We start from the raw sequence: 26,258 nt of genomic DNA on the forward strand, positions 1-26,258 counted from the left end.
TGATTACAATCCAAAAAATGACAGCAGGGATTCGTAGAGTTGAAAGAATTTTTTCATAATCATAGTGGAAAGGAATAAATTTTCAAATCTATGAACTTTCTCTTTTACCATTTATTTTCAACTTTGATGTCTGACATTCAGTTCTAACATAAACTACTAATTATGTCAAACTTCTTATTAATAGGTTAGAAACTTACAACATAGGGGCACCTGGGTGGCTCAGATGGTTAAGCATCTGCTTTCAGCTGAGGTCATGATCCCAGGGTCCTGGGATGGAGCCCAATTGAGCCCGAGTCAGGCTCTCCGCTCAGCGGGGAGTCTGCTTCTCCCTCTGCTTGCCCATCCCCCTATCTCTGCTCATGCTCACTCTCTTTCTTTCTCATATGGAATAAATAAAATCTTTAAAGAAAAAAGAAGCTTCTAAAAAAAAAAAAAAAAGAAAAAAGAAGCTTATAGAATAGATGGCTAGCTACTGTTAGATTCCTTGTGACAGGCAGAATATTAGAAGCATGTTACCCTAACCCTGCCTTTGTGTGCAAACTCCTAAGCACCTTGGCCATTTTCCTTTACCTCCTGGATATAATAATGTAGTTAAGCCTATTAGCTAATGCCATTGGTAGCCTTTCTTTGGAGTCAGGCAAAAAATACAAATGGAGATGGTGGTATTATATTGAGAGTTTTTTGTGCTAGGATATGAACTGTAACCACTAGTTCGTATTAAATAGGCCCCTGAATAAAAGTATTCCGGGAATTTCAGATATTAGAGAAGATAAAGTATCTATTAGCTCATTAAGTGCATCTTTAGAGTCTAATGCAGAGTGCCTTTAGCATAAGTATTTTCTAAAATTTGGTGCTATGTTTCGATTAAATTTCTTCCATTTTGTTTGACAGTTCTATAATCCAGTAAGTAGACGTTAACATAGATTTTCTTTATTATTTGGGTTTTTCATTAAAGTCTTTTTCTCTTTCAAAAAAAAAAATTTTTTTTTTCCTCTCTCACTGACTATCATATATCAGAAAGTCTCTGAAATTAGGCCCAGGTAATGTGAACTGTAGCCTGAGTTTCTACTAAATAGCTATATCCTTGGGAAATGGCAAGGCACTGCATGCTTTGGGCCTTAGTTTCCCCCCCCCCCCTTTTTTTTTTTTTAATGATGCACTTGCTAGTGGCTGTTTTTAATAGCCATTAGAATATAAGCGTCATGAGGCCAGGAGTTTTTGCCTGGCCTTGTTGCACCCTTTTTTCCAAGTACATGGTCTGACACATAGGGTATATTCAGTAAATGTTAGTTGAATGAATGACTTTTTCTCAAAATGGTGTCCAGTTTTCTGATTGCACACCTACTTTATATTTCCCTCTATAAACTTGCATATTTTGACTTGGATTTTTTTTTTTTTTTGAACATGTGTAAGGTGGCTACAAGAAGAAAATTTCAGTCTTCATCAGTGTTAATTTAAAAATAACTGTTATAAAGTGTGATTGGCACACTGGAATATAATCTCATTTTTCTCAAATTCTTTTTATTATGAAAAGAACATCTTATATTGTCATTTGTAGTCATAACCTCTATTCTTTTGTTTTAGTCAGTTCTCCTATTGGTTTGAATTACAGAATCATCTTATCATACTGTTGAGCTCAGTCCCCAGTAAATCTTCATTTCTTACTTATTCTCACTTCTTATCATTTTTAAGTTTTAAGACTCCCACTCCTTTGTTGGTAATAATAATTGTGAAAGAGGTTAATGTGCCATAAATAGTAAGAAGAGCCCGAGTACATCTTTAGTTGATGAATATTATGATTAACTCTAAAATGCGTTAAATGATATGCAGTAAATACCAAGTATGTGAAACAAAACTAACTTATGAGTAGGTCGTATTTTGCCTAGTCATTCTAGATAAAAAGATAGCAAAGAGAATCAAGCTGAAGAAAATGCTAAACGCAATTATTTTAATGAGATCTTTGTAACTATTAATGCTTTACAAATAAGGTAGTAATGTCATTTTTGCACAGGTAATTTCAAGATTAATTATATGTAAATGCTTTAACCTTCTTAGCTCTATATGTTTGTAAAATTTAGTTTAAGTAAGTGTTCTGGACCAGATGCCGATCTAAGAAGGGTTTAGGTACAAATCCAAGTAGGGATAAAATTGATTATAAAATAGGTTTACTATTATGGTCCGATAGTATGGTCTTTTGGAATATCAGTTTATGAACTGAGCCATAATTCCTGAATTTAATTGTTCTTTTATGCTTTAAACATTGGCTGTGTTATTGCAGTGTCAAAATTCTTCTCACAACATTTTCAATTATTGTTGGCCTGAGTCTGCATTCAGATTAGTGATTTAAAGTGAAAGATGTTCTTTATCCTGTGAACAGTTCTTGTGCTATATAAGAAAATTCAGTTTTTACATGTTATCTTTTTCTGTTATAAAAGAATTGCTGGTATCATGGACTTAGATGACCTTTGTATGTCATTTACTCCCATAATTTCAGGATTACATGCTTAAACTAGGTAAGTTATGAAAAACAAAGTGTAGAAATGAGAGGCTCTACCTTTGTTTATGTTAATGCACATGGAGATACTATTCTTGATATCCAAGAAAACTTCTAATCTTGGTATTTTCTCAGTGAAGTATAGTACATTCAACATCATATGCATGATTTGATCCTGGTCATTATGCCATTATCATTCTACTCTGTAGTGATCATACATTCCAACTTAGCAATTGTAGATCGTTTTACATTAGGTATATCTTTGTACTAGGGACCTCTCTTGGTGCAAGGCACAAACATCCAGTTTAAACAAGTGTAGCATAAGGGGAAATTTATGCTCTTACATAGCAAGAAGGACAGAGATGTGGCAGGGACTCAGGAATTATTAGAACAGAGTATGAACACTGCAGAGCTTTCTCCTTTGTTTGTTTGTTTTTGCTTTCTCCTTTGTTCTGCATTTCCTACCATGTCTGCTTTATTCTCCTAAAAAGTCACTTCTTTCACATGGTGAGGAACCTGTCAGAGTAATATCTTTCTGCAACTGAGCACGGTTATAGTGACTATCCATTTTCCTCCTGATCTAACCTAAATATTTTAAGGAGGGCAAGGCTTAGCTTCCTTGTGTACCCATCCTTTTGGCCAGGAGGTGGGGTATTACTAGTGGCAATACCAAGAACATAGAGTTGGAAACTGTGAGACACTCTAGGTAGAAAAAATAATACATATGTCCTGTTATCTCCTTTTAGGACTTTTGAAATAAAAAGTGTTTCCCATAGTGAATCTGAAATGACATAAAATACTAACTTGTTCCAGATACTGTGGAATCATTAGTTTTGATAGTTATAATACAAGCTTAGGATGGTACTTTTCAATAACAGGTTAAATTCATATAAAATTTATTTTAGTTTTATGCTCTCAGAGTGCTGCTCCATACGGAAAAAGGCTTAAGGAATTATATACAGGTACTACCTGCTCTGATATAATTGGAGAGGGAAATAAATAGGAAAAAAATCAGCTTTGATTTTTTTTTTGTCCATATGATAAAAAGAGTTTATGAAGTCTCATTTAAACTAAGGTCAGTTTATGAAGTATTTTGAAAGCATTAAGACTGAAGTTAGCAAAGGACAGATCTACTTTATTCACAAGGGCAAAGAATAATGTTTAGAAACCTCAACTTAATAAGTCAGTAAATTCAGGGGTAAATTATTACAGTTACTAAAGGGATTGGGCAGTTACATGTATTTATTTTTTAATTTTTTAAAAGATTTTAAAAATTTGTTTATTTGAGAGAGTGTGTGTGTCACAAGCAGGGGGAGGGGCAGAGGGAGAGATGGGGGGGACAAGCAGACTAACCCCTGTGCAGGGAGCCCAGTGTGGGGCTTGATCCCGGAACCCTGGGATCATGACGTGAGGCAAAGCTAGACACTTAAGTGACTGAGCCACCCAGGTACCCCTGTTTTTTAATTTCTAATATTAATTTCAGTATAGTTAACATACAGTGTTGTATTAGTTTCATATATACAATATAGTGATTCACCAATTCTATATGCTACTTAGTGCTCATCATGCTGTGTGCTCTTAATCCCCTTTACCTATTTCACCCATCCCTCACCCACCTCCCCTCTGGCAGTTTATTCTCTATAGTCCAGTCTGTTTTACTGTTTGTCTCTTTTGTTCTTTGTGCATTCATTTTGTTCCTTAAATTCCACATGAGTGAAATTATGGTATTTTTCTTTCTCTGACTTTTTTCACTTAGCGTTATACTCTAGTTCTGTCGATGTGGTTGCAAATGGCAAGATTTCATTATTTTTATCACTAATTTTCCTCTTTCTCTCTCTCTCTCTATATATATATATATGTGTGTATATATACACACATACACACACATACCACATCTTCTTTATCTACTCATCTAACAGTGGACGCTTGGGCTGCTTCCATAATTTGACTATTGTAAATAATGCTGCAGTAAACATAGGGCTACATCTATCTTTTGGAATTAGTGTTTTCATTTTCTTTGGGTAAATACCCAGTAGTGGAATTACTGAATTATAGGGTAGTTCTATTTTTAATTTTTTGAGGAGTCTCCATACTATTTTCCTCTGTGGCTGCACCAGTTTGCATTCTCACCAGTGGTGCACACAGATTCCTTTTTCTCCACATCCTCACCAATACTTCTTGTTTCTTGTATTTTTGATGTTAGCCATTCTGATAGGTATGAAGTGACATCTCATTATAGTTTTGATTTGCATTTCCATGGTGATGAGTGATATGGAACATCTTTTCATGTGTCTGTTGGCCATCTGTATGTCTTCTTTAGAAAAATGTATGTTCAAGTCCTCTGTTCATGTTTAAACTGGATTATTTGGGGGTTTTGTTATTAAGTTGTGTAAATTATTTATATATTTTGGATACTGACCCTTTATGGGGTATATCATTTGCAAATCTCTTCTCCCATTTAGTAGGTTATCTTTTAGTTTTGTTTCTTTTGCTGTGCAGAAGCTTTTTATTTTGATGTAGTCCCAATTGTTTATTTTTGCTTTTGTTTCCTCTAACTTAGGAGATACATCCAGAAAGATGTTGTTATGGCCAATGTCAGAGACACTACTGTCTGTGCTCTCTTCCACGACTTTTATGGTTTCAGGTCTCACATTTAGGTCCTTAATCCATTTTGAGTTTACTTTTGTGTATGGTATAAGAAAGTGGTCCGGTTTCACTCTTTTGCATGTAAAGTTGTTCATTTTTCCCAACACCATTTGTTGAAGTGATTTTTTTCCTATTGCATATTCTTATCTCCTTTGTCGAAGATTAATTAACCACGTAATCATGGGTTTATTTCTGGGCTTTCTATTCTGCTCTATTGATCTCTGTATTTATTTCTGTGCCAGTACTGGACTGTTTTGATTACTGGTGATTTGTATTGTATCTTGAAGTCTGGGGTTATAATACTTCCAGTTTGGTTCTTCTTTTTCAATATTGTTTTGGCTATTTGAGTCTTTTGTGGTTCCACACAATTTTTGGGGTTATTTGCTCTAGTTTTGTGAAAAATGCTGTTAGTGTTTTATTAGGTATTGCATTAAATCTGTAGATTGCTTTGGGCAGTAAGGACATTTTAACAGTGTTGGTTCTCACAATCCATGAGCATGTAATATGTTTCCATTTGTTTTTGTCATTTAGCATCTGCTTTTAAAGAGAAGTTCCTGGGATTTGGATTTAGTATATTACTAAGCACTGATAGAGTAGACAAATGGCTAAAGATTGTAACAGAAACTAAAATATTAAGTGTCTCTTATAAGCCCCTTGGAAAATGTTCACATAGCTTTTACAACAAACTTTATTTAAGCCTAATATACCTCCTGAAAAATGCACAAATCAGTAGTCAGTGCTTGGTGGATGTTCACAACGAATATACCAGTGTAATATAACTAAAATAGAACACGGAACATTACCAGCACTGCATAGCATTTTAATAATAGATCATTTATGTTAAGCCAGGTGTATTGTTCTTTTGAAATGGGTCAGGAGAAAAAAATAAATGAGTTACTCTGGTTGCAGTTTTCTCTTCTCCCCCAACTAGATGACATATTAGGGAGGGGCATATATTAAGCTAACAAGTAGTAAAGTATAATTGTAATAGGCAAAGAATTTAAAGATTTATTTATTAGTTTGAGTTAGAGTATGAGTTCATGTGCTGAGAGAGAGGCAGAGGGAGAGAATCTTCAAGCAGACTCCTCATTGAACCGGGAGACTGACTTGGGACTTAACCCCACAACCCATGAGATCATGACCTGAGCCAAAACCAAGAGTTGGATGTTTAACTGACTGAGCCATCCAGGTGCCCCATAGTCAAAACATTTAGAATAGCTAATGACTGGAAACAGTCCATGTGTCTAAAATAGGAGGAATAAACAAACATGTAGTATATTCCTATAATGAAGTAGTAATAAAATGGAACAAACTACAGATACACGCTACATCGGACGTGAATCTCAAAAACTTTATGCTGAGTGAAAAGAGTACATAGAAATTCCCTTTATATAAATTTTTAGAACAGGGAAAACTAATCTGCGGTGGGAAAAATCTGAGCAGGGTTCCTTGTGAGAGAAGGGGCCAAGGATTAACTGGGAACAGGACACTTCTTGGGATGGTAGTAATATTCTGTATCTTCATAGGCATTTTCACAAGTTATATATTTCTTTTTTACAGCATGTACTTCTCAAAACTCATAGAATGGTAAACATAGGATTTGTGTATTTTCTTTTATGTAAATTTTACCTCAAAAGAAAAACCCTACAAATACTGAGTTCTTGTTAATAAAATGCATGTGGAAGTGTTTAAGAGGGAGTATACAGATGTCTGTACCTGATTTTAAAATGCATAAAAATAAGATGAATATAGGTATGGATACATAAGGGAAGGGGTAGTTAACATTATAAAGCAAGTAAAATGTTAACAGTAAAATATAGTATGTGACTGTTGACTACAAATTTCTTTTAGTTTTTGTGTATGTTTAATGTTTTTCATTATAAAATGTTGGAGGAAAATAACCCAGGCAATCAAGAAAGAATGTAAAAATCATGAAAATAGGACTTGTATCATGGATAGCTTGTCACAGTGAGTATTGGAAGAAAGGAGAAGATGTGACCTATGACCACAAATGGCTTGCAACATGTTATTTGTAGTCCGCAAAATGTGTTTGTTTTTATTTTTAATTAGCCTGTCTCTACAAGTGGAGATTTCACATAAAAATTCTAAATTTTTGCCTGCTCATTTTTAGAAGGATTTGAAAGGCAACACAATCAGTGGAGTAGAATAGACAATCTAAAGGTAGATAGAGATTTGTGTGAAAATTCTCTATATGAAAAAGGTTGTATTTCAGATTAGAGGAGAAGAGATGTATTACTCAGTAAAGCCACCTATGCAATTTTTGGAAAAATTTAAAGCCCAAATCCTTTCGCACTCATTAAGTAAATATAAATTCCAGATGGAGCAAAGATTTAAATTTTAAAAACCTATTTCTAGGACCTCAAGTCCATCAGTAGAGTGATTTTATCCAAGTGGTTTTAACTGGAGACTTAAAAGAGTTCAATAGCCTATATCCCAAATCATAGATTCCAGTAAGTCCTGCTATATGTTGGAAAACAGAATAATATATGCTTTTGTAGTCAGTAAGATCTAGGTTTAAATCTTTTTTCTACTCTAAATCAGATTTTTTGCAAGGTACAGAACCACTCAGACTTCGTTTCCTCAATGATCAGTCAACTAATATGTGTTTTAAAAGTCTGCCATAGGGAGTTGTGAGGATCAGATAAAATTACATTCTATGAAACTCTTGCCTAATGCCTGACTAGAAGTGAATGTTCAGTAAATTTTTAGTATAGAGGGTTGAAGAAACAGACTTTGAACAGCTGTGGGGAACTGACCCAGAACTGATGTTTACATGTAAAGGATGAGAAAATTCCTTCCATTAGGAAACATTTATTAAGAACTTACTGTATGCCATGCATCCTTTTGGCACTTGAACTATAAAAATAAAAATCTTTTAAAAAAATCTTAAATTAGGAAAGTCAGGTTTTATAAGAAAGGAATTCAAATAGTGAGAATTTTTAAATTTGATAATTTACTTAAAATTAATATTGTTATAACGCTGACATTTTCTGGCATGCTAGTTTCTTGTGTTAGTTAAAGGAAACATGATATGGAAGGAATTTCCCAAGAAAAATGAATAGTTTGGCTACAACCATGAAAGATCCATTTCTCAGGATAACTATTAAGAGAGAATGCATTACAGAGATGAGATACTAAATGAAATTGCTAAGTGGTGGATGAAATGGTACTTAGTTTTTTTTATGTACCTTCTTTTCCATTTAAATATTTTTGCTGGTTATTAGTATTTGCCTGGGCTTACCTTATGAAGTCATTTGTTTATAGTAAATAAAGATAACAGACTTCTTAGGTTAGTTTTGCTGATATTTAGTAAAACAAGATAACATAAACTGCTTTTGCAACAACTTTTCATTAATGGTACTCTACTGTAATGAATTTGAGATGGAAAAGGATGATTACCTATGAGTAATCACAATTAGGCTAGGATTAAAAGTATATGTATCTAATCTGCTGTTTTGGGATTATTGCCATAACTGAAATTTTGGTTCAGATATTTGCCAAATTGAGGAAAGTATAAATTTTATGCCATATGCAATTGGGTTTTGGGGCACCTGGGTGGCTCAGTGGGTTAAGCCTCTGCCTTCGACTCAGGTCATGATCTCAGGGTCGTGGGATTGAGCCCCGCGTCAGGCTCTGTGCTCAGCAGGGAGCCTGCTTCCACTTCTCTGCCTGCCTCTCTGCCCACTTGTGATCACGTGCTCTCTCTTTCTCACTCGTCAAATAAATAAAATATTTAAAAAAAAAGAAATTGGGTTTTATGTTACACCTAATCCATCTGCTAATAAACTCAGTAACTATATCAGTTTGCCATGACAAAAACATCTTAGCATGGAGTGATAATAACTGTTATTATATTTATTAATTAATTAATTATGTGTTAATCATTTTCAGTAAAGAAATTGATGTAGAAATATTTGCATCTTCTGAGCATTCTCTATAATGATATGTTCTTTTTTTTTTTTTTAAAGATTTTTGTTTTTTTTAATTTATTTGACAGACAGAGATCATAAGTAGGCAGAGAGGCAGGCAGAGAGAGAGGGGGAAGCAGGCTCCCTGCTGAGCAGAGAGCCCGATGTGGGGCTCGATCCCAGGACCCTGGGATCATGACCCGAGCTGAAGGCAGTGGCTTAACCCACTGAGCTACCCAGGCGCCCCGTGATATGTTCTTTGATACATGCTGTAAATAAAAGGTTTTGTTTCGTTTTGTTTTGTTTTTTTAGTTTGCTGGAAACCATGTCTCACTATACAGATGAACCCAGATTTACCATAGAGCAGATAGATCTGCTTCAACGCCTTCGGCGTACTGGAATGACTAAGCATGAAATTCTCCATGCCTTGGAAACTTTGGACCGTCTTGATCAAGAGCATAGTGACAAGTTTGGAAGAAGGTCCAGCTATGGAGGAGGTTCTTATGGGAATAGTACCAACAATGTTCCAGCATCTTCCTCCACAGCTACAGCTTCCACACAGACCCAGCATTCTGGAATGTCCCCATCTCCTAGCAACAGTTATGATACCTCCCCACAGCCTTGCACTACCAATCAAAATGGGAGGGAGAATAACGAGCGGTTATCCACATCCAATGGAAAGATGTCACCCACTCGATACCATGCAAACAGCATGGGTCAGAGGTCATACAGTTTTGAAGCCTCAGAAGAGGACCTAGATGTAGATGATAAAGTGGAGGAATTAATGAGGTTAGTTCTTTTGCTTACTTAGAGTCCCCAAAATGTGTGTTCTTAGATTGGTTTTGAGTAATATACTGTATTTCAGCTACTTACCCGTAAGAACTATGATTTCCTCCTCCTCCTGCTGGAGGTGAAAGAAAATATTTTCAAGTTTTATGATTTTAATTCAAATTTTGTCTTCTCTACCATAGCCCTTTCTCTTTGCTGCCTGATAAGCCTTCTCCATTCTGTTTATCAAAGCAGAAGTTAACCTTCTCTTTATAGTACTAATTGCTAACATCTGAATTTCCTGAATTGCTAACACATTCCAGTCCTTAGAGTTTTGAGAGAAAAGATGATTTTACCATGATACAGAATTTGTACAGTTTTTCACTCTAACATACCACAATAAAGTAATTATGAGCACCTATTATATAAAAAGTTGTGTTCTTCGGAAGAAAAATAAACGTGGTTCCTATCCCTAAGAAGCTAAAGTTCTAATTTAATAGATACCACATATATATATACACACACACACACACACACACACACACATATATACACACATATATATACACATACACAGAGTTCTAATTCAATATATGCCATATACACACACACACACACATATGTATGTATATATATTATGTATTACAAGGTAATGTAAGCCTTTGTTGTTTTAAACACTGAGGAAAGAAGTCCACTTTCGAAAGAGGTAATTAGGAGAGGCTTCACACTGGACCTGGAACACTGTGAGGCCAGTAAGCGTGTGTTTTATTTGAATGTTGTGTTTCCAGGATCTAGAATTGTCCTTGGCACATGGTAAGGGTTTAATATGTTAAGTGAATGGATGAATTTGAGCTAAATCTAAAAGGATAGCTTTCGTTTTGAAATATAGGAACTTTATTTAAAGTTAAAGGAATAGTAAACGGTAGAGAAGGCAAGGCATGTTCAGTTTTATAAAGGTTGCATGAGCTCTAGACTATGGTAATAAGAATATTATTTAAGGATGCAGTACAGGTTTGGGAAGATTTGTGTTCCACACAAGTAGTTTATGTTTAATTTGTTTGGAATTAAGGATTTTTTACAGGTCTGTAGGAATAGACATCATAAAACTATTATTTTCAATAGACTATCACTACTGTAGTAGGAGGAAAGCCTGCAGATAGATTAGTAACAGTAGCTAAAGAAGTTGTAGCACAAATTTGTCAAAATAAAGTTAAAACCTGTAATGTTGAGTTATAGTTCTTCCTAAGGCTTTTAAGAGTGAAGACGGTATAATGGTGACTTAATATTGCATATGGAAGATCTATTCTCTAGTACCACAGTGGTAAACTCTTTTAAGTAAACTGTCCTGAATTTATTTTTAGGGTAGCACTGCCTTGTATGGAATTGTGAACTGAATGGACTCTTCCATCTAGATTCCAATGTAATTCCTATAATGAATGGTTTCATAGAGCAGCCATAGAACCCTGTTATTTAAACTTTTAAAACTTAAAATGTAAGAGATTAATTTCGTTTTGAATTCATTTTCACTTGTTAAAACAGCTGGCCAAAGTTAACATGAATTTAACATGTGTATCATTGTCATGATTGAGAGGGAGAACCATTGCGTCAAGTAGAAGTTACTTAAGTCATTGAAATATAACAAGGTTAGCTTTTAATTATCCTGAGTAGAGAGGATATCAATAATAAAATTTTTATTGTTGCTGTCATTGGTCAGTTTTAATAAGCTTTTAATATAACAATTAATTCCCAAATGTGTATTAGACTACCACAAAATTTGGGGAAACTTTCTTGTTAACAAAAGGCTCTGAATATTGGCCAAGGTCTAAAACTTGACTACAAGGGTCTAAAAACTTAACTGTTCGCTCTTACATTGGCTTACTGTTGTAATACAACTGTGTTCTCAAAATAGAAAACCTATTTAGCAGTGACTAGGATTTGTAGTTAAATCCCACTATTAACACACATTCAAGTTTTATCATTAAAAATATGTATGTTTTTGCATTGAATTTACTGCCACTTATTGCATAGTTGCAATACTTTTATCTTTACCCTATTTTTTGCTTCTTTCTATGAACTGCTACTTTGGTTCTGTAATCCTCTAAGGGTCTCATTGAACCTTCTGGCTCTCTGTAGTTCTCTGCCATTGTGTCCTCACCCACACCTGCACTCCTCCTTTATGCCCACCTCTTATTTTTCTCAAGTTTGCATGTAATAATGATCCTTAGGTCAAAGGGAGAGGTTTATTGCATGGTTGTTCTCACTTTAATCATTATAACCATGCTGTGTATGAGGTACAGCGGAGAAATTGAGATTCATTAAATTTGAATAAGTAGCCCAAGAAAATTTAAAGTGGTAGAGCCTGAATTCTAACCCATGTCTTTATTACCATGTCTGTGGTATCTGTTGCCTCTGTAAATAAGTTTTTCATGTCTGTAGATTTCAGTAAGATTTTAAGAACAGTGGATGATGTAACACAAGTGGAAGTTGTGAATGACTTAATGGGCTGCTCCTCCCTCCCTCTACCCACCCCCATGATATTTGCCACTTCAGATCAGTTACTAACCAGATGAATTTTTATTTGGTAGAATGTTAGAGCAATTTTTGAGCAGTGAATCTTTCTGAGTATCCTGTGCCACATAGGGCTGTACTGCCCTTGCTAATCACTCAACACTATGAAATTGTAGTGGATTAGATTTGGTGGGCTCTAAGTGGCGAGAATGGGTATCTAAATGCCTTCCTGCCTCCTTTTCTAGATAATCATATATAATTCACATCTTGCATGCTTACATTTCCCAACCTCTGTAACACTCAGTCATAAGTATTTTTCAAATCATATAACCCATTGAGTTCATAGACTTAACACCTAAAAATTTCAAGGTACACAAAGGAAATTTTTTATAGAAATTAACTTTTAACTGTATACCTGATAGACCTGTTAAGAAAGAATCAGAAAGAAAGAAACTGCTACTTTTCCCACTTTTTAATTGATTGGAGTAAAAAAAAAAACAAAAACCTAGAGTTCTCAACAATTTATTGAATATATAACATTTTTAGGAAGGACTGTAAAGTGAAAAGCTAGAATGAAAAACCCATGTACATACTAGTATTTTTAAATTGCATCTATTAACATATATATTTATATGTCAGTATATATATGTATACATTTGTTAATATTATAGTGTAGATCTGTTCTTTCATATATATATTATAAAATAACAATTGAAATGAGGCTTATCAAGAATTCATAAACAATGCCATATATTAAGTTGTTATTCTTAACTACCCATGTACTGAATTTTATGACTGTGTTTGTATTTTATATATAAGATGCAGGACTTTATTCCAAGTGCTCAACTGTATCCCTAACAATAGGCGATTTAGGATATTTATTTCCTAAATTCAGTTACTATGTTGTGTATACATTAGAGTAGCTTTCCTTTTAAAGTTATCTTTAAAAATTTTAAATTATGCTTTATCTCCCTGTAGAAATCAAAGGGAGGAGATTCTTATTCAAAAGTTAAAGAATTTGTATGTAATTATATTTTCCCATCTGTGATATAGTCTGTCCTTGTAGGTATTGCTCCATCTCTGGAAGTCATTGAGCTAGATGGCTACTTTAAGGAGTCCTAAAGAATGTGTAGTATATATCAACTGAGAGAATATGGAAGATTTTAAAGCATACAACTTTTAAACATGTAGTCTTTAATAGTCTTTGTTCCAGAAATGGAAGGATTGCCATTTTGAGCTAGCACAAATAACTTTCCATTTTGATTTGGGAAGCTTAAACATATTTGAGATTAAGAATTTAGAGCTATTTTATAAATTATCTAGATCAGGTTTGCCATTTTACAACCTTTTATCTTCAACTTCAAATTTGTTCATTCATTGAACAAATTAAGCTCTATTATATGCAAACCCCCTGATGAATAAGACACAATCTTTGTGCTGAAAGACTTCACAGGCTAGTAGGAGCGATAAGACCAGATCAGGAATAACTATAATATAGAATAGCATGTAACATATTAGTATGTGTGTAGTATAATTGAAATGATAAAGTTAGCTGTTGGAAGAAAGAGATCTTTTTTAGCTGTGAGGATCAGGGAGAACTTCTCTGACTAGATGACAGTTATATTGTATCTTAAAGAAAGGGTGATTTCTACAAAGAGGCATTACTGATTAATTCATTTGGATGTTAAGAAAGGTCTGTAGATAACAATGGAAAGTTTAGCAAGTTATAAAATTAATGGTAGTGGAGGGTGGAAAGGAAGAATTTATTCTCATGTTGAAAGCACCCAGATAGAAGAATTCAGTGTGACTGTGATTTGGAAAAGGTGGTAGGAGGAGATGACATAGATTTGAAGTGGTTTGATGCGAGTAGACTGGTAGCACATCTTGGAAGTAAGCTTTGGAGTCAAAGAAAAATGAACTTGTGTTTCACTCTAATTTCATAAGACTTGAGGAATACAAATCATGAGGAATGTGAAATTTTATAAGTGAATTGTGATGAGTGCTGGGTGATTAAAATAAAAACTTGAAAAAATCAGTTCTCAAAAAAAGTGAAAAAAAGGGATTTGTTCTTTTTAAAGAGGATGAAAATTTTCAAACAAAGGGAGAAAGCAAGCAGTAGGAGAGTATATGAAAATTAAATATGGAGGAAACGAATGAGTTTTCACACCAAGAAACTGGTCTTTTCACAGAGTTGCTATGTGGACAGTAGGAGAGGCAGCTTGTTAAGACTAAATAAGGGGGGATATTTGAGAGTTTAAAGAACAAGTTAACCTATAGATTGGAGATCTTTGAAATACACAAGAGAATTGGACACAAGTGAAAGTTGAATACTATTACTATTTTGAAAATGCAGTTTCCCCCCACTATCTGAAAGCTTGAGTTATGCCACTTCACTTTTAGGAAAGAGCTCCATTAGTACCTGTTTTCACTAACTGAAAGAAATGAAGGGGATTTTTACTTTTACAAAAAAAAAAAAAAATGCTGTTACCATACTAATGTAGGTCTTTTATAAAAGCAGAGTGGCATAATGCATACTTTTAGAAAACAGGGGATACCTGTACCTAGTGAAAATAACTAGACCAGGGCACCTAGGTGGTTCAGTGGATTAAGCTGCTGCCTTCTGCTCAGGTCATGATCTCAGGGTTCTAAGATCAAGCCCCACATCTGGCTCTCTGCTCAGCAGGGAGGCTGCTTCCCCCTCTCTCTCTCTGCCTGCCTCTCTGCCTACTTGTGATCTCTCTCTATATCAAATAAATAAAATCTTTTTTTAAAAGAAAGAAAATAATTAGATGACACATCACTGCTTGTGTCTAAATTGACTTCATAGAAATCTTTCCATGGTGCCTTAAAGTACCTCATGCAGATATTTACTTCAGTCATAGGTAGTTACAGCAGATCATTTGTTTCTTCTTTACCTGAGATTCTTTCTGGTGTTTTATAAAATAATAATCATTGTTTATTGAATGCTTTTACAGTTTCAAAAATTTTTACATTGAAGAATTTTTTATTTCATATATTATACACATATACATATACACACATTTAATACTATATTTCATTTAAATTTAATTTCAGTGTGTGGAGAAAAATTTCAAGAGTCTTGTGATGAGGGTTTCAGTGTTCTCATTTTACTAGATGATGAAACCAGGGTCCAGCTATATTAAATGACTTGCCCAAGCATAACCTTATTTTTTAAGTCTTGAGTTTTTCTTAGATTTGAAAAAGCTTCTCTCTGGTGAAACAGTTGATAAAAGAGGTTTTGTTACTATTTTTTTAACTCATTGTGGGTACTTACAAACTTGCCAAGTAAATCTAAAAATATAGTCTATGAGAGGGTAAGTGAATTGCTGCTGTTTTGCAGACTTTTTGAAGTTCCTTCTATCTTACTGCAGTCCTTGATAATATTGTACTGCAAGGCTGTGACTAATTCATGAACTGGATATTTTCTATTGGAATAATTGAGTGTTATTTTCTCTTTATGATTTAGTGTCTACTCTAGGTGAATTCAATTTAAAATAAATTGATTTAAATTCCAATTTAAATCAGTAGTCAAGAAAATATCATTTAATCATTTCCCCACAAAAAGCACATTTTTAATTTAACCTAATAAATATTCTCTTTTGTGTATGTGTGTATATGTTAGTCACCATATAGTACGTCATTAGTTTTTGATGTCCGTGTTCCATGATTCACTATTTACGTATAACTCCCAGTGCTCCATGCAATCCATGCCCTCCTTAATACCCATCACTGGGCACACCCATCCCCCCTTCTAAAACCCTCTGTTTGTTTCCCCAAATCCATAGTCTCCATAGTCTCCCACTCTGATTTGTCTTCCTTCATTTTTCCCTTCTCCTAATATCCTCCATGCTATTCTCTCTTAAACTCACTTTTCACTTTCCTACATGGATATTCTATATATTTCAATGCAGTACTTTATTTAAAATTTTTCAGATTAATTTTGAAGTTATATCAGAAACTAAATGATTTGGTTGTTTTATTTACATAAGGCAAATGAATGTCATACCACTGCAGTTATCTCTTGCTCAGCTGCTTATTGGTGGGCATTTGTGAGCCATTTGGCCTATACTACCTAGCTGTATTTTACTGAGCAGTTTATTTTATTTGACTTTAAAGAGTATTTATTTGTGCCTTTTTCTTTCCGATACACAGTTTTTAAATAAAATAAAAATCATATTTTTCAAAGAAATAACTTCAAATATAAACAAGTGAAAGTTTTGGAAAGAATCTAGCTAGTATCTAGATCAGAATCTAGATGAGTATGAGAAATTTTAAATATTGGATTAGGCCCCAGATTATTTTCTTTCCCTAGGAGTCTTTTTGACTAGGATTTCCAACCAGTAGATCAGGAACTATAAGAGCTTCAGAGTGAAAGTTGTCCCTACTGTTGGTTCTCTTCCCTTTTTCAGAATTCCTGAAAGGGAACATGGAATCCACCAACAGAATGTATAGCCCCTTCCTCACCAAGGGGCTAAAATACCTGCTTTAAGTCAAATCACAGCTGGTTCTTTTTGAACAGGATCTTTTCTTTCATTGCTTCAAATAATCTTTAAAGAGACTTGAGCTCCTAATAGAAGTTTGTGGTTCATTTACAAAATGATTTGTAAAGATTTCATGATCCCTTTATCTCAGATCAAAGGTCAGCAAACTTTTTCTGGAAAAGACTAGATGGTAAGCATTTTATACTTTGTGGCCAAGAGGCAAAATTGAGGATATAATGCACATACTTACAGCTAAGAGAAAACAAAAAGATCACAAATTTTTGTTGACAAAATTCAATATAGAATATTAGTAATTAGAAATAGTTTTTCAAATACAGGTCTACCAATGAGAAGAATGGAATTTTTGGTGGGGAGGACATGATACTTTGCTTTAATTCATTTTCAAAGTTAGTGTTCTCTGTCACCAAGTAATGATTGCAAGTGTTCATCTATGAAAACCATTCTTAGCTCATAGGTTGTATAAAAACAGATGGGAGACCAGATTTAGCTATAGTTTGCTGACCCTATATGAGATTATAAATTACTGCTCTTCTGTATTGCTTTTGAGCTTGATGAAAAATCAGTGCTTTACTTATGTAATCCTTTTGGACATAAAGGATTCAAAGAAAAATTGGTTGGCTTTAAGGGTTTCAGTATAAGTTTTACTGTATTATTCTGATGGGGAAATAGAAGTCTTGCCTCTCATTGTTATTCTAGTGAATGTCTAGTCTTTTGAGAATTTATTGTTTTCTGGTGGAGGAAAATTAGGTCCATAATATGTAATCTCAAGAACATAGTATAACATAATTTTAAGTATTCTAGATATTACATATAATAGGAAATGGATAAATACCTTTTTTATATTTAAAAAATTCTATATTCACCTCATCCTACTTAATTTTTTTTTTTTGGCTTAACAGGAAAAAGAAGGCAAATTAAATTTCCTAAAATGGCTAATATTTTAGCAGTTGTAAGAATGATGACGATTTCTGTTCCTCTAACAAAGGTTTTAAAATGACTGAACATGATATTTATGCAGTTGTGTAGTTAACACGCAAGCTTACAAGCTACTCACAACTGATTTTTGTTGTTGTTGTTGTTGTTTTATTTTTCTAGGGCTTCTGTCTGTGTAAGGTATATTCATTCCTCAGTAATGAAACTTAGTATATACCATATGGCAGCCTTGTTCCTAATGTGAATTATACACAGCATGCGATTAACCATCCTCTGGTATGAGACTTATATCTCCTGTGGCATTCACTAACGCGTCTGTCTGATGGTGTGATGTTTTAGGACTTGAATATTTGGTGTTTCTTGGTTTGTTTTAATTTCATATTTTCACACAAGCTTGGTCTGTTTACCTTTATTTTTGTGTCCTTTCTTTCTATGTTCTCCCCACCTCTCTGCTTCACCTTTCTTAGCAAAGATGAGGATTTCTACCTTCAACATACATTGTTGGTCTTGTCTTCTGTTTTTGTTAGGAGGGACAGCAGTGTGATAAAAGAGGAAATCAAAGCCTTTCTTGCCAATCGGAGGATTTCCCAAGCAGTTGTTGCACAGGTTACAGGTAAGAGCTGAAGAGCCCTTTATTCTGGAATCATGTCTAGTCTCTGCCTTCTGGTGCAGATGTTGGAATATTGCTTGCATTTCTGCATTGCAGTGCAGACCTGTCAACTTAGGCATAATAATGTATGCCTGTGATTTAAAACCCATTGTCTCTGGTATCATGGAACTTCTCCAGTGATTTTTTTTTACTTGTGCTAGTAAATTTTATAGCATTTGTGATAAGCACAAAATTCCCCATTTTATGGCTAAAAAAGGGTTCTGTGGTTTTCTTGTAATTGTGACAAAGCTCATGACACACGCACATCCAACTGCTATCTACATTTCATATTTTTAAAAGCTTTACGATCCTCCTAATTCCTGATTTTACCAATTAAAAAATGATTCATGAGAGTAAAGGAAGTTGTTTGTTTTTTTTTTAAACCACCTTTCTCTATGTGAAAGCTTTCCTCAAACCATTACTGAGAAGATAAGAGTTATCATGGTTTCTCTTTGTTCTTTATATCTCATCCCATTACCCACCCCACCACAGCCCCATCTTCAGTATGTGGTGTATATGTGTCATTCTCTATTCAGATTGCGTTTTTTTATGGAGTTCTTAAATTCTGGGGTAGCATGTCTTCTTTGTTGGTATGTAGTCTTCCCTTCTTGGATATCAGTGGTTTATAAGACCTTAATAAAATCAACTATGCCCTAGTCATGAGAGGAACCAGAAACTCTTTTAACTATGTTTTGTAGTTGATATTGTTGTATGTTGTCCATTAATAGATAGGAAAATTATATTTTTCCTCCTCCCACCCTTTTTTAACATGCCATCAGCAGCTATGTGACTTTGGGCTTTTTAGCCTCTGCATCTCAGTTTCTTACCTCTACAATGAAATAGTTGGATCTGATCATACAGTACCTTCCAGTTTTAAGATATCATTTCTGTTCTCTAGACATCGATATAAATTGAAGCTAATTTACCTAAAAGGTTGTTATTGACCATAAATATGGTTAAAGATGAAACTTGAGACCTCAGGAGTCTTAAATTTCATCCCAAGAATCTAAGGTCAACCAATCTTAATACATGTATGTGTGTATAATATATAACACTAGTAATATATTTTTATAAATGATGCCTCTGTTCATGGTAAAAGATTTTAATAAAAGGCATATCCTTCCATTTAGAAATCTTAAAAAGGGGGATGGTATGTGAATTTAATTTTTATAATTTTCAATAGAATATTTAAAATAAATTCTTACCTTTATCTCCAAGGATTAAGGAAGATGCTAATGGGACTATAAGGGCAAGTTAAGTGAGTTTTACCAAAATCCACTGATGGGCACTATGAAAAGATGGAGTGTTGTCTTTAGGACTTTTACTTTGCCTCCAAGATTAGAAGCAATAGTATCTTCTAGTTTGCCAGCCTACAGAAAAGAACAAATTTGTAGTGTTAGAGAACAGTATTATAGAGTTGATTTTTTTTTTTCCAGGTGGAAATATTTCTCAGCATCTTGAATACTCTGAATCTTGAATCACCTTGGACTTTTAAAATAGTGGCTTTTGAAACCCACCTGACTTTGATGTAAATTATAATAAAGTACCTTTAAATGGAATTTCTTAGGAGTAAAAAGGATTAGCTACACAATAGTGGATTAAACATAGTAACCTTGCCTTTTTGGAAAGGGAGAATGAAAGATGTTTCAGCATCTTGCTATTCAAAGTGTAGTCCATGGAAGAGCTAATTTGGAGTTTGTTAGAAATGTAAAGATACAGAGTACCACTCTACATGTACTGAATCAGAATTTACATTTTAATCAGATCCCCAGGTAATTTGGGTTTGAGAAGTACTATTCTAGGAGTTTGGTAAGCTTTCCTGACATTAACTTCAATGGACTGGCATAGTTTTAACATTGTCCCACTCAGTAAGAGTTATCATGATGCCATCTCCTGTTTTTGAAAATATCTGTTTATCACATGGACCTTTCTTTTGCTGCTGTAACCATAGGATTTGATGCTGTTAAAAACTTCTTTCCCCATTTCAACCTCAGTCCAACTCATTCTTCCTCCTCTTCATTCCTGCTTGAAAGGCTTGGGTGCATTTTCCCTTGATCATATATATTTGATAGTTCTCCATTGTCTGAAAAATGAAACTCCTTATAGTCTGGCACCAGCCTCCTTTTTATTGTCATCTTCTATTCACTATTCTCCTTAGCTAAATTTAGGTCCTTGCCATTTTCAGAACTCTCCTTGCTTGGATCCTTACAAATTGTTTGTGCCTAGGATGCCTTTCCCCTTCTCACCTTAGCCTTATAAAAGTGTGTTTATGAAGATTAGCTGTTATCCTCATTCTGACTTCTCTGATCACTTTGGCTCTTGTAGACTTCTCTTTTTTTCTAAAATCAGTTACACTAAGTTCACCATGCATAGATACTAAACCTCATTTCAGTTATGCATTTGTTTATGCATTTAGAGTTCTTTAAATGCCGTGATCTTTCTTTTTTTTTTTTTTTTAGATTTATTTATTTATTTGACAGACAGAAATCACAAGGAGGCAGAGAGGCAGGCAGAGAGAGAGGAGGAAGCAGTCTCCCCGCTGAGCAGAGAGCCCGATGTGGGGCTCAATCCCAGGACCCTGGGATCATGACCTGAGCTGAAGGCAGAGGCTTTAACCCACTTAGCCACCCAGGCGCCCCTGCCATGATCTTTCTTATATATCCTGAGAGTCTAGTATTATACGTGCTCTCTGAAGATTTCGTATTTACCTATCTACCTTGTAGTGCTGTCTTGTAGGGTAAAGGGAATTTTAGTGAAGCTAACACAAGCTATGCATATGAAAATTTATCCAGTGACTTTGTCCAGTGACGTTCCCTCTCCAAAAATAATTATTTATTTGCTCCAAAAGTGCAGCATGAGTTTCTGTCCTTAAGGAATCCCATTTTTTTCTCTTATCCGCTTTAATTGAATTATTTACATAAGGCAGGGGAGTGGGGATGATTTACAACCTCATTGCTTCATTGTCCCATTGATCAACTTGGTGAATTCATGTATTTCTCATGTATTATTGTGTTATGCTTTCACCCGGCCCATCCAGCCGTCAAGCTAGACTCAGGGACTCAGGGACAGGGCTTTTCATTCTAGAAAAGAGATCCAGTTACAGAATAGTGAGTTGGTGAGAACCAGTATAAAGCCTGGCTCCCATGACTGGCATACCTCGCATAGGTAGCCTATGTAAGGAAGCCTTTTAGCATTTAGGACTAACTTGTTATGGGTACCTGATCTCAGTATATAGGCAGTTTTTAATCTTTAAACAAATTAGTCCAGTGTATCTTAGAGGAATGTCTACCTGATGAAATCTACCCCAAAATAAAGTTTAAGATGTGGCATTCCAGAATCTTTGTCCTATAATGGAGTCTTAAAAAGTTAAGTACAGGGTCACCTGGGTGACTCAGTGGGTTAAATAAAGCCTCTGCCTTTGGCTCAGGTCATGATCTCAGGGTCCTGGGATCAAGCCCCGCATTGGGCTCTCTGCTCAGCGGGGAGCCTACTTACGCCCCTCCCCCTCCCCCCCCCCCCCCCCCCCCGTCTCTGTCTGCCTCTCTGCCTACTTGTGATCTCTGTCAAACAAACAAACAAATAAATAAATAAATAAAAGTCAAGTTCAGCTCTAATATGCGAAATAATGAAATAAATCAACCTTGAGATAAAAATGAGAACAAGCATAACAAAAGAAAATGCTAAATAAAAAAAATGTAGTGAGGTGCAAAATTATAGCACATGTGCTTGTTCCAGAAACAAATACAGAGGCTTCTTTTTATAGATTTGGAGGATTTCTATAATAAGATAAACAAGAAGTTCATGGGTGGGGTCTGTATAAATAATATCCTACTGATAGGAAAAATGACAGTATAAACAGGATATAATAACAGTGCCTGCTGAATTTCCCAGCATGTTATTTGTAGCTTCTTTCACAGAGTCACAGCTGCTCCCACCAAGGGTAGATTTTTACCTCTGTTAGAGGTCGAGCAGGATTCTAAATTCTGACTAACAATGGTGGGATGGGGAGCATAGCCCTTGCTTTAGTAATAACCCACACGTGGGTTTTATATTCACTTTCATGGTAAAACATTTTCTTTGGCTCTTAGAATTACTAAAATATGGTTTTCTTTTTAAATGACCTCTGGGAAAAATCAAGGAGGCAGAATAAATGAGTAAGTGGGCAGAGCATGAGTGAGTGCTTATCAGCCAAAAAATACACTAATTGGATTCATATCCTCTTAAAATGGATGAAGAAGAAAAAATTTACATCTCTGAACTTTAAGAAATATAACACAATTTTTTTTTCTTGAGTGATAGTAGTGTAATGAAAAAGCAACCACGAAACTTTAGAATACCAAAGTTCTAGTCCTTCTGTCTTAAATAGCCTTGGGGTCCTGGGAAGAATTATGTGGCTTCTCTGAGCCTCATTTTCCTTATTTATAAGATGAGAGGCTTTGACCAAGTATTTCCAAGAATCTTTTTGAGTTATCAAATTCTATCCTGTTTTTTGTTTTTTAAAGATTTATTTATTTGTTTGAAAGAGAGAGAGAGAGCATATGAGTGGGAAAAGGGGCAGAAGGAGAGGATATCCAAGCCGACTCCCTCTGAGCTTGGAACCCAGCACAGGACTGGATCCCATGACCCATGAGATCAGGACCTGAGGCAAAACCAGGAGTTGGACACTCAACCAACTGAGCCACCCAGGCGCCCCAAATTCTATTCTGTTTTTAAACAAAGTTCATTTAACCAGTGTGCATCTTACCGTCTCATTCCCAAAATGTAAGAATTTGTATAGAGAAAGCTCTGAACCAGTTTTAGAAATGTTCCAACTGTACTTAGATCACTTCCCTTTTTTAAATTTATGTTTAAAATGAAGTTTGAAAACACTGCATATTCAATCTAATTATAATAATTTCTTTTCAGAGATAGGTATATATTGATCCTGTCCCTAAATGGAGAACTTCGGACCAGATACTAAAAACCAACTAAAGTGTCAGTATACCTTTTTTAAAAATAGACCTCATTTTTTAGAGCAGTTTTAGATTCACAGCAAAAGTGAGTGGAAACTACAGAGTTCCTGTTTACTCCCTACCCCCTCCACATGCACAGACTCCCTACTAAGGGCACCTCCCACTGGAGTGCTACTTTTGTTATAATGTGTAAAGCTACATTGACACCATTATTATCACCAAAAGTCCATAGTTTACATTATATGTAAATGGTTTTGTACATTCTGTGGGGTTTTAAAAAAAAGTATAATGATAAGTATCTGCTATTATAGTATCATAATATGATGCTACAGTTTCAGTTCCTAAAAATCCTCTGTGTTCTGCCTGTTCATCCCTTCTTTTCTCCCTGCTAACCCCTTGGCGCACCCACTGTCTTTTTACTGTCTCTACAGTTTTGCCTTTTCCAGAATGTTATCCTAGAATATGTAGCTTTTTCATGTTGGCATCTTCCTCTTAGTAATATGGTTTTAAGATTCCTTAAATGTCTTTTCATGACTTGATAGCTCATTTCTTTTTGGTTCTAAATAATATTCCATTGTCGGAATTTAACACGGTTTATTCAGCCATTCATTACTAAAGGACATCTTGATTGCCTCCCAAGTTTTGGCAGTTATGAATAAAGTTACTATAATGTTGTTACGGCATATATCACAGACTGTAGTGTTGTCCTAATGTCATACAACAAAATATAACTAATTGTCAACCTCATTTAACAAGATTTTATCAATTCCTGCATAATGAATTTCACTAGTTTTAGATAGATCTCTGATATGAAGGCAGTTACCTGTCTACAAAAGGCAAATTTCTATATTTGAGATTTAACTTCTGTCTCCAAATTGAAAAAGTTTAGAGTTTTTGTTAGGAGAAAACTTCTTTTCAGATCTTTGAATGGACTGCAGTTACCAACAATATAAATATTTTTGCAGAGTGCAGTTAGGATTTTCTCTTGTTTTGGAGCCTCTAGAGAATAAGAACGGATGTTGTCCTGTGGTTCAAAAAATTCTTGCTTTTTTATCTCATTTTCTTCTATCTTCTGCAATTTGCTGGCAAACTATTTTCTCATAAACATAACACATAAGGTTATGTTTCCCTTGTCCTAGAGAAAAAGTCCAGCCTCTATATCTGAATACCCACATTTTCTCACTTTGGTGATAGCTGAGTAAGAAATTGGGGTGAAAATAACTTCAGAGGATACTTTTATTGTTAGAAAATCAGTTTGCTACAATTCTTGAAGTTCTTGAAATTCATTGTCCTACCAAGGCTTTCATCATCTCAAATACAGTGTATAGGACTGCACATTTTTAGTGTCAAAGTTAGGAAGGTTGGTTTGCAAGTAAGAACAAGATTTTTCCTCCACCTGTATTTAAAGTAGAAACTATATTTAAAAAATTTTTATTCCACCATAACCTTCAACAAAAGTGTCTTTAAAAGGTTAGACATAGATGTGGCTTTTTCCCCAGTTAGTCATTTTCATTTTTGCTTCTCACTAATTCTGGTTTCCTAAGATTGTGGAGAAAAGTCTTTACCTGTAGTATAATATTACTTTACTTTATTTCTCACTTAACGTAAGTTAATTTTCCTTATATTAAAAAAAAGCAACAGGAATAAATAACAGAATACCCTAGTAAATAAGTCAGAAGGTTTCTGTGATAAAATAGCAAAATCTAGAGTTCAGCTGTAGTTCATGTGAGTCATCAGGCAATATTATAAATAACTTCCTGCAGAAAAAAGCTTTGAAGGGATAAATACCATTTTTTGTAAACTATAGTATGGTCTTTTATGCGTTAAGGAATTACTCTGTTAACTCTTGACATTTACTCAACGATAGATCTTAAATCAAAGGATTTGACCTCAGTTGCTACAAATAATTTGTTCTGTCAGGAAGACATACTAGATTTAGTAGTGTGTAGTTACTAACTTTAGTAACTTCTAACTTTAGTAAATTCTAACTTTAGTAACTTCCTTAGGTAAGGAACTGAAGCTTGAACTAACCAGACTAACCAAGTTTGAGGGTGGTGGTATCTGAGAGGTCTGTAAAATTGTTAAACAATCATTCAGATTCTTATGGCCTTTAAGAAAGCTTTTAATATCACCATGTGTCAACTTTAGCTAAATTTAACTGTAACTTTTGATCTTATAAAACTTGAGATATGCAGGGGAAGTATGCTTTTTTCCTTTATTTTTAATCACTTTTATTTAGATAAAATTTGTATAAGAGTATTGGTCTCTGAATTGTACCACATTTATACGGTAGTATAACCAAAATTAGGAGATAAAACATTTTTAGTATTTCATCAGGTTCCTTCCTGCCTGTTTGCAGTTATATACCTCACCCCACTGCAAGTCTCTGCCAGCCACAGATCTGCATTCTGTCAGTATAGTTTTACATTTTCTAGAATGTCATTGACTAGAATCATACAATACGTACCTTTTTTTATGTCTCACTTCTTTCTTTTTGTGACTTCTTTCACTTGTGATATTTTTGAGATTCGTTAAGAACTACGTATCCATAGTTCTTAAGTTTTAAATGCTGAATACTAGTTAATGGAATGGCTATAACAAAATTCATTTATCCATTAATCAGTTGATGGCCATTTGAGTAGTTTTCAGGTTTGGGCAATTATGAATTAAACTGCTGTGAACATTTGTCCGCATGGCTTTACATGGATATATGTTTTTCATACCGAGGAGTGGGATTGTGGTGTTATTGGTAAGTATATGTTTAACTTTTCAAGAAACTGTCAAACTGTGGTCCAAAACGGCTATACCATTTTGCACTCCCACCAGCAGTATATGAGATTTCCAGTTGCTTTGCAT

At 34.6% G+C, this 26,258-nt stretch overlaps 1 protein-coding gene across 8 annotated transcripts in view; it reads left to right on the plus strand.

Moving 5' to 3' along the window:
- HMBOX1 (homeobox containing 1) overlaps positions 1 to 26,258 on the plus strand; it is a 179,770-nt gene that overhangs the window by 74,548 nt on the left and 78,964 nt on the right. For all 8 annotated transcript variants that reach the window (XM_032855712.1, XM_032855715.1, XM_032855713.1 and 5 more), the window contains exons 3-4: positions 9,382 to 9,858; positions 18,329 to 18,414. In XM_032855712.1, the coding sequence (XP_032711603.1) occupies positions 9,382 to 9,858; positions 18,329 to 18,414 (563 nt within the window). The remainder of the gene's footprint in view (positions 1 to 9,381; positions 9,859 to 18,328; positions 18,415 to 26,258) is intronic.

This window comes from Lontra canadensis, unplaced genomic scaffold (genome assembly GCF_010015895.1).
Source record: "Lontra canadensis isolate GAN:19392208 unplaced genomic scaffold, GSC_riverotter_1.0 scaffold10, whole genome shotgun sequence".
Lineage (NCBI taxonomy): Eukaryota > Metazoa > Chordata > Mammalia > Carnivora > Mustelidae > Lontra > Lontra canadensis.